The 8,970-nt window shown below is 44.8% G+C and overlaps 2 protein-coding genes and 1 pseudogene across 5 annotated transcripts; 2 read left to right on the forward strand and 1 right to left on the reverse strand.

Moving 5' to 3' along the window:
- Positions 1-302: 302 nt before the first annotated feature.
- On the reverse strand, positions 303-3,739 carry LOC117193955 (annotated as a pseudogene).
- Positions 3,740-4,000: 261 nt separating this feature from the next.
- On the forward strand, positions 4,001-6,418 carry LOC117194038 (mitochondrial sodium/calcium exchanger protein-like). Of its 4 annotated transcripts, XM_033398679.1 has the most exons (7): positions 4,001-4,370; positions 4,425-4,747; positions 4,811-4,885; positions 4,945-5,472; positions 5,553-5,692; positions 5,775-6,009; positions 6,076-6,418. In XM_033398679.1, exons 1-7 carry the CDS (start codon positions 4,324-4,326, stop codon positions 6,318-6,320), a joined length of 1,593 nt encoding a protein of 530 aa, XP_033254570.1. In that variant the 5' UTR covers positions 4,001-4,323; the 3' UTR covers positions 6,321-6,418. The 4 variants fall into 4 exon arrangements, with proteins under 4 accessions (XP_033254570.1, XP_033254572.1, XP_033254574.1 ...); XM_033398681.1 differs by lacking the exon at positions 6,076-6,418 and having other exon boundaries at positions 5,775-6,067; XM_033398683.1 differs by lacking the exons at positions 5,553-5,692; positions 5,775-6,009; positions 6,076-6,418 and having other exon boundaries at positions 4,945-5,210; positions 5,284-5,374.
- LOC117194039 (peptidoglycan-recognition protein SC1a-like) lies at positions 6,409-7,001 on the forward strand. Its single transcript, XM_033398684.1, has one exon. The coding sequence runs from the start codon at positions 6,453-6,455 to the stop codon at positions 6,948-6,950; it is 498 nt and encodes a 165-aa protein (XP_033254575.1). The 5' UTR covers positions 6,409-6,452; the 3' UTR covers positions 6,951-7,001.
- The last annotated feature ends 1,969 nt before the right edge of the window (positions 7,002-8,970 follow it).

Raw genomic sequence — 8,970 nt, forward strand, 5'->3', positions numbered from 1 at the left:
TAAAAATGTGGATGCCACAGATTTTCGTCCTTTGTGGGGGCGGAAGTGGGCGGGGCGAAGTTTTGAAATATTTTTGTAGCAGTGACATATCACAGAAGTCTGGATCCAAAACATCGTTGCTCTAGCTCTTATAGTCTTTGAGCACTAAGCGCTGAAGGGGACGGACGGACAGACGGACAGACGGACGGACGGACAGACGGACAGACAGACAGGGCTCAATCGACTCGGCTATTGATGCTGATCAGGAATATATATACTGTATGGGGTCGGAAACGATTCCTTCTGGACGTTACACACATCCACTTTTACCACAAATCTAATATACCCCAATACTCATTTTGAGTATCGGGTATAAAAAACAGCAAAAATATGAACCACAATAAAATGCCAGCGGAACGTCGCATAAGGAAGTTATAGAAGAAGCACCAGCACAATGTGCTTATGATAGTTATCATGATGAATACGTAACAGTTCTCCCCGTGGGAGCCGTATAGAGACGCCGTGCCATCTTGGCGAACACCCTCATTATACAATAGGGATATGCCGATGCTCATTATGTTGTCTGCAAACAAGAAGCAGATGTCAGATGTTAGCGGTTCGCTAGAAAGTCTAGACCCCCCACTTACTGAAAAGTGGTCCACCTATTATGGCCGCAAATACCATCTTCTCGTAGCCCTGCAGGACGAGGGTGGCGTTTGCTATTATATCCGCAGCTGCAATCGCCACTGAGCCAAAGGTGATGGGCATGAAGTTTGAGGATATGTTGAAGACAATGGCAATAACAGTAGTTAGCACCTCAATTTCGCAGGTGCAAATCCAGATATTCACAATGGCAATGGTGAAGCTCAGGCCGACAAAGACCTAGGGGCGAGGAAGTGGGTGTAGCGTGGTGTGGTATGTAAATTATTGCCATTTCTTTCGATATGGTAGAAGGGCGGCCGATCTGTGCGACTATAAGCGAAGACAGCTATGGCCAAAGGCAGTCAGAAGGAAGGTCCACTTTGCGTAGGAAAATTGGAGTACGATGTACCAGCCGCTGAATTCGGAAACGATCATTGCTTAAATGAAAACAATCTAAGGTAGGAATAATAAAGATTCACCGCATTCCTCCAATACATACAATGCACAAGGATTATGTAGATGAACGGAGCAGTAATGATCTGCGTGCAGTTGAGCAACTTGCTCCATCCGTGCTTTCCCTTCTCATAATCCACATAGGGAATGACCAAAAGCATTAGGAAAACCAGTGGACATCCAATGATCTGATATAACCGAGATAACCTGCCACCCAGCTCCCAATCCTCCATATCAATGGGATTCAGTGACTCGAGGAAATCGCTGAACAGATACAAGTTCTTCGGATTTCGGTCATCATGGAGCATTTTTCCAGTAGCAGTAAAGTCAACTGGCACATGATGGTCCAGCACCTTGGATGTGGTAAAGAAAGCCGTATTGGTATTCTTAAAGGACCGATGTTTAGCCCTACGCCGGTAATCGGCAGTGTCTGTGATAACCATGTCGTCGTAAATTTTTAATTCATATATTGCTTGTCGTTTTTCTGCGATCTCTTGGTCTTGTTGCACGCCAGGAGGATGACCCATTAGTTCATGAATTTCCCTTCGAAGTTCTTGAAGATGCAGATCGAAAACCCAGAAATTCGATTAATTCGAAATTGGTTAAAAATTACATTCACTTACTTCTGATGCTATGGCGCTGAATGACGAGATCGAGTATATTGACAGATAAATAAACAAAACGAGGTGGAACGTTGTGAGTTGCTGCGGACACCGCAACTCTACAGTTATACCCGATACTAAGTCAGTATGGCTCTCCTCCGGCAGACGCCGCTAATATTGAACCACACGACAAAGAGTGCGTGCGAGAGAGACAGAAAATCAGTCTGAGCGTGACGTCGGGCGCTGCGTAGCCACTGAAAATTGATTTCTTGCTTTTGGCTACAAAAATGATCCGATCTGATCCAGATTCAGCAATCTGATAGATATGGTCATTATCTATGATTCTGCGTTTTTAGTTTTCTCGAATGTGCAATATTGTGGATGCAACAGATTTTCGTCTTTTGTGGGGGCGGAAGGGGGTGGGGCGAAATTCTGAGATATACGTTTTATAGTGAGATCTAACAGAAGTGCGGATACCAAATTTGGTTACTCTAGCCTTAATAGTCTCTGAGATTTGTGGATGCCCCAGATTTTCGTCCTTTGCGGGGGCGGAAGGGGGTGTGGCGAAATTTGGACACAAAACGGTCAAGGTCCGATATCACAGGAGTGTGGATACCAAATTTGGTTGCTCTGGCTCTTATAGGTTCTGAGATCCTTGAACTCATATTTTGCAATTGACAAAACCGACCATGAAACCTGTGTGTAAGAGAGAGACAGAGCGAGAAAGAATGAAATTGTTTTCTTGATTCTGGCTATAATCATTATACGATCTGGTTCAGATTTTGCACTGTAGAAGATATGGTCATCCTCACCGATTCTGCGTTTTTGGTTTTATCGTATCTTTAAAAATGGGGATGCCACAGATTTTCGTCTTTTGTGGGGGCGGAAGTGGGCGGGGCGAAGTTTTGAAATATTTTTGTAGCAGTGACATATCACAGAAGTCTGGATCCAAAACATCGTTGCTCTAGCTCTTATAGTCTTTGAGCACTAGGCGCTGAAGGGGACGGACGGACGGACGGACAGACGGACAGACGGACAGACAGACAGGGCTCAATGGACTCGGCTATTGATGCTGATCAAGAATATATATACTTTATGGGGTCGGAAACGATTCCTTCTGGACGTTACACACATCCACTTTTACCACAAATCTAATATACCCCAATATTCATTTTGAGTATCGGGTATAATAAATAGAAATCACCACTGAGAATGAGAATGGGAATAACTTGAGAACAGTGCGACCGTAAGATATTGAAAGGAAGCATACCAACACATTTCAGAATGGTCACCTTTCCGCCGTATTATATATCGTGAAAGCTCCACAGAAAGCAGTAGAAACAGAAGGTCTCTGGTGGCGCTGGATCCGCTCAGCTTGAATGGCTTCAGAAAGCAGACAATACCCCCACTTAGAAGTATGATGACCAGTGCGTTGCCAATGACGATAGAAAATATCGACGCATTGCCCCTAACTGGCGCTAGATTGCCTATAATGTCCGGTATTGCATTGCCAAAGGACAGTAGGGTAACACCCGTCAGGTACTCGTTCATATGCAGCCATACAGAGACAAATTTCAAGGCAGGAGTAAAGCTATCAAAAGGAAGAAATGGAAGAAGGGAAATGCATCAAAGTCAAATGCATCATCCACTTACAATAGCCTAATGCTCGATGACATCAGCTCCAGAAATGCGAGGCATATCAGAACGAATAAAAACATCACGCGAATCTCCATAAATTGATCTGTAATTTTAAACGAGCAGTACATCATCCTAAAGTAGTTGAAGATATTCACGATTTTCTCGCAATTCTGCACTTCGGTGGCCATCTTGCAACGCTTGCTGTAAGGGAGTCTCATCACCATCAAACAGCTCATCTGCAACAGGAATATGGAAAATGTGCTGTGCGTACTCGTTGCAGGAATTAACAGCAGGCTACTTACATCCAATAGAAAGTGACCGAATTCATAGGAAACTCTAGAATCACTTCCATTAAATTTCTTAACAGACATTGTGCAGTTTCTTTCTTTACTTGAACTCGAGCGTAAACTAGAATTGAGTTTCGAATTAGTCAACAGACTGACGGGAACTGTACGACTAACTTTGTCTCTGTAAAAATCCGAAAAGCTCGAAACTCTGCTAATGAAAATAAACAATATCTGATGGCCTGTAATCTCGTAATGATGGAGTAGCACCTGCCGTTGCAATACCTCTGGAGTTACGATAGACTGTATTTAGTCGAGAAATTCATAATGGAGCGCTACGGAAAGAGTCGAATGTTGAAATACGAGTATAAGAATATTTGGCTTTTCTGTTTCAATCACAGCTGCAATAAACTATATTTCAATCTACATACACATCTACAATCTGTATAAACATCGCTTGGCAATGAATAATTCACAAGGAACCCATAATGATGACCCGTTCGCCATTCGATATGATCAGTGATTTCCGATTTGTACAAGAAAGTGGACTTAACTTTTTGTTCACTTATGTACACCGTAGATGAGCTGCTTTGCCATAATGGAGTATGCTTTTGAGGAACGATGCGCGTTGGCCCACAATGTGAAATTATTTATCCCTTCTGTACTGCGAGCTGAAAATACGACGCAGGATAGAAGAGTTGATCGCGCTATTCTTTACCTTGGTGATGATCCTTGCCCTGATGGTCATTATTTCCAGTGTCGTGGACTCTCAGTGAGTGAGTTTATCTGGGGGAAGTTCTTTTGCTTATGTCCAGCTATCCCTCAGTTTCAGTCCCATGCTGAAGATTATAGCGATGAAGATGGGCATGAGTCAGTACATAGCCGGGACTACGCTGGTCGCCTTGGGCAATACCCTTCCGGAGGCATTGGCATACATGATGCCAGTGAGGTCCGAGGCCCCTATGTACTCCATATCCATTAGCAATTCGTTGACTCTCATCCTGGTAGGCGGCGGTATGGTCTGGTACCTCAAACCCTTCAAGATGAATCCCCACACCATGAGGGATCTCCTCTATCTGATACTGTCGTGTGAAGTCCTGACTTTCTTATTGTTACGTCCCAAAACAATTACACCGAGAGATGGAATTTGTAAGGAGCTCTATTCTTTAATTCAAAAGAACACTTAGCCCTAAGCCAAGCCATTTACAATAGATCTGATCATTTTGTACGTCCTTTACTTGATTCTAATCTTTACCGATCTAATCGGGCTGCGATTGACCATTAATTGTGAGTATTCTTTGCACAAAACTTTTCGAATTTATTTTCGTCAGTCGGAATGCCTCCAGCGCTACGAAGACAGATTGATGAAGCATATCAGATGTCAGCATCAGAGGAACGAAATGACCAGATAGGGAAAATGGAGAACACTCTTAAGGAATTGGAAAAAGATCATCGCATAAGAATTCATCAACACGGGAATAGACGACGAAGTGTCCCTTGGAGAAGCTCCAGCGAGAATCCATTGAAAGCTAGCCGGAGGATTTCATTGGGATTCGCCACATCCTATCCAAAAGGACCAAAACCAGAAGTGGATTTTGAGGCAACACGCACGGTACTGTATTCGAGGAGTAATTCGAGGAACCGATTTCTCTTCTCAGATTTTTTAGAGAACCTGATGCCCATAGATTTGGAGCAATGGGAATTTGTCGGATATTTGCGGCGGCTCTTGATGATATTAAAATCACCTTTAAAACTCATCTGTACATTATTTCTGCCTATTGTGGACTACGAGATCTACAGGCACGGCTGGTGCAAGCTGCTCAACTGCATCCAGATAATCACTACCCCCTTAATTGGGATCACTCTAATTCACTGTAAGTGCATATCATATATAGTATTGCTCTCGGCACACACTCCACTCTCACATATGTAACTTGATTCTCCTTTACCTCAGCAATCATGTCGAATGAATTCACTGGATTTGTTATTATACCTCAATTCGCATATGCCCAGTGGAGTCTTTGCATGACAGTTCCCCTGGCTATCATTGTATTTGTGCATTCCCGAACCGATATACCACCCGTGTACCATTCGGTGAGTACTGAACTTAAAACCCATAGCGAAGCGCCTGGAATTAGCCTAATACTCGTACTCCTACTCGCGCATCCCTCGATAGATGTTCCTTGGTTTGAATGCCGGCGGTTGTCTGCTAATATTGGGGATTTGTGCTGCCGAGCTGGAGATCCTGTGCTGCATTGCGGGACTGATCGTCTACCTTTCCGAGGGCTTCGTCGCAGTCACCTTCCGATCGATGGCCGGTTCCATCGATGACACGATTGTGGTTGTATCTCTGGCCTTGGAGGGGTACGAACAACTGGCCCTGGGCGCTATACTTGGTGCCCCCATCTTTAGTAAGTCATGACATGGTGTAGCCCGTACCGTATCTATTGCGCTAACTTCCCAATCCCCTAATGAAGATACATTGGTTAGCATGGGATTGGCTATTCTGCTTCAGGAGACGGTCCGCCACGGCACTGCTTGGATCTTTATGTGGATCCAAAATAAAATCAAAAGGACCTATTTCCTAGCAGAAAACCCACCAAAAAACCAAACAACTAGGCAGTCAATGTGCCGCCCATGTGATCTGATAGCTCGGAGGTTCTTCCCCCAACGCCAATTAATGATTAGTGGTATTGTAAATCAGTTTTATATGCCTCGATAAGACCCCGTTCCAGTGGATCGGTTTGGTATAAAAGCACCGCAGCGGCGAAGGGCTTCTTCATCAGAACCATCACAGTCTACAGTCATGGTGTCCAAAGTTGCTCTTCTCGCCGTGCTGGTTTGCAGCCAGTAAATGGCGCAAGGCGTCTACGTCGTCTCCAAGGCGGAGTGGGGCGGCCGTGCACCCAAATGGACTGTAGCCTTGGGCAACTATCTCGGCTACGCCATCATCCATCACACGGCCGTCTCCTACTGCGAGACACGCGCCGCGAGCGGAGCTGTCCTGCGCAGCGTCCAGAACTACCACATGGACTCCCTGGGCTGGCCCGACATCGGCTACAACTTCCTCATTGGCGGCGATGGCAGTGTGTACGAGGGCCGTGGCTGGAACCGCATGGGTGCCCATGCCGCCGAGTGGAACCTCTACAGCATTGGCATCAGCTTCCTGGGCAACTACAACTGGGACACCCTGGAGCCAAACATGATCGCCGCTGCCAAGGAACTGCTCAACGACGCCGTCAACCGTGGCCAGATCAGCTCCGGATACGTTCTCTACGGCCTTCGCCAGGTCAGCGCCACCGAGTGCCCCGGCACCCACATCTTGAACGAGATCCGCGGCTCGTCCCACTAATCTGGCTAGACTTGCCCACTGAAATATCAATAAAATTAATAGGAAACTGTATTTCTTCAATGAAGAGCATTCTCATTAACAAAATCGTCGTTAACAATGTAGTTCTGAAAAGTTTGCAGATCTTTGTATATTCAGGGTTTCAGTTTCTAGATGAATCTCGGTTCCGTTTTGCCCCGTGGTTCCTTGTGCATTCGGGAATACGTAAAGTGGCTTCCCCTCAAGCGAGAGTCAAGCCCCGCACCCCAAAGACATAACTGTGGTTTGCACCTCTCCCCCGCCTTATAATCGTACTATTTGTTACATTTCGGCTTGGTTCCCTATGGTCAACGCCGGCTAGCTCTCGATCCTAGGGCTGGGTAGTTCCCCTTGCCCACCAAATGTAAACAAAGGTAGAGACATACGACTTCTCGCGACATCAGAACTAACAAAGAACCTACAATAGCTCCACATATCAGCTGCAAAAATAACATCAACGACAAAGAGAAGTATAGGTGTATAGGTATAGGCCAAACACAACGGTCATTTTGGCCACACTCTGCTGGAACGGTTGCGGCTGGCTCAATCCGCGTCCTCCATCTATTTTAATTTAGCTCATCACGTTTAATATATAATAATCGACAATCTCATCTTTCGCTAAATCTAGAATTTAACTTCACTGCGTGTAGATAAATAAATAGATAAATATAAGAAAAATTACCACTAACCAAAAACACCAAAACGTTTTTGCAAATCTGGATAAATAAATAAACATAACTCTTTGTGTAAATACATGATTATGCTGAGACGATGACGGGGATACCCTTACTCATGCGGGATTGATGTTATATGCATGTTTGGAGGTAAATATTTACTTTTTCAGGGCTAGAATCGCCACCAACATCCGTCCTCATGCACACTGTCTCACGTCACGCACTTTTCGCAAATGGAACAGGAACAGGCGTTCAGGTGTAGTCTTCTATAATATACTGACGACACCGGTTCCGGTGTCTGTATTCCGGGCAGGCTATGAGCAAAATATACTGCGTCAAACCCAATTTGAGTGGCCCGCGTTTTTTTTTTGGTACTCACATTAATATTTTGGTCTTAACCGCACAATCCTTGGTCCTGGGTCGACTTTATCCTCGCGTCCACGCTCTATGATTTCAATAACTAATCCTATCGTATTCCTTCTATCCCCAGTAACGCATCCCCGCTCCCCTTGATATCACCATACACCATCTAGCCACCCTGGAATTCCGATAGATGGCGCGTCGCCCTCAGTCCTGGGCCAACTATCGCTCAGGTGGAACTGGAACATATTAATGATTACCTCTCGATATGGTCGATCAATCCCAAAAAAAACCTTCATTAATCCGAGTCCACTATTAGAGATTCTGATTGATTCTAATTGCAATACTTATTAATTTAAATATTAGTCCCTCCTTGGGTCATAATTCGCTTCTAGCTCTTGCTTAAGCCGGTTGTGTTTTTTTCTTTCTCCCGCATTCTCCCCCTTTGCCTAAATATCATACAACATTGTTGTGTCTTTGTTTTGATTTATTATCGCATCTCTTTAATTTGATTCTACTTTGTGTTAACCACCAGTGTTTTGTTTGTAACAAGTGTTTAATATAAATTCAATATTGCAACGTAACACATCGGACTCGTGCAGGCTTATTGTTTTTTGCCCAGTCTGCTTTTCGTTATCGCTTCTTTGGTGTGCACTGTTCTCGCGCATCAGCGTTTCCATCGCCCACACTCTCTCGTGAGCATAAGCGGGCTGCTCGCATTGTTGCTCTCACTCTCTCTGGATTGCCTATCCTCTCCCTCTCTGTGGACTTTTCTTTTGTGTCTCTGCTTTGGTGAGTTTACTGCTCGTTTTCTGCACTTCGTTGGATCATCTGCTTTGATTTATTGCCGCTGCAGCTGATTGTCTGGCTCGCTCTGCTGTCTGCTCTCCTACTTTACCTGCGATCTCACTCCGTTCTCTTATTATTCGTGCACAGTGATTCTACTGCTGTCAATAATGGCAATCGTTTGT

The sequence above is a fragment of the Drosophila miranda genome (genome assembly GCF_003369915.1).
Source record: "Drosophila miranda strain MSH22 chromosome Y unlocalized genomic scaffold, D.miranda_PacBio2.1 Contig_Y2_pilon, whole genome shotgun sequence".
Taxonomy (NCBI): domain Eukaryota; kingdom Metazoa; phylum Arthropoda; class Insecta; order Diptera; family Drosophilidae; genus Drosophila; species Drosophila miranda.

Excerpts from the sequence above, each read along its gene's own strand:
- LOC117194038 (XM_033398679.1), top strand. The coding sequence starts at position 4,324 with ATGATCCTTGCCCTGATGGTCATTATTTCCAGTGTCGTGGACTCTCA. Across the intron at positions 4,886-4,944 it reads GCTGCGATTGACCATTAATT|CGCTACGAAGACAGATTGAT; the intron begins GTGAGTATTCTT and ends GAATGCCTCCAG. Across the intron at positions 5,693-5,774 it reads TACCACCCGTGTACCATTCG|ATGTTCCTTGGTTTGAATGC; the intron begins GTGAGTACTGAA and ends ATCCCTCGATAG.
- LOC117194039 (XM_033398684.1), top strand. The coding sequence starts at position 6,453 with ATGGCGCAAGGCGTCTACGTCGTCTCCAAGGCGGAGTGGGGCGGCCGT.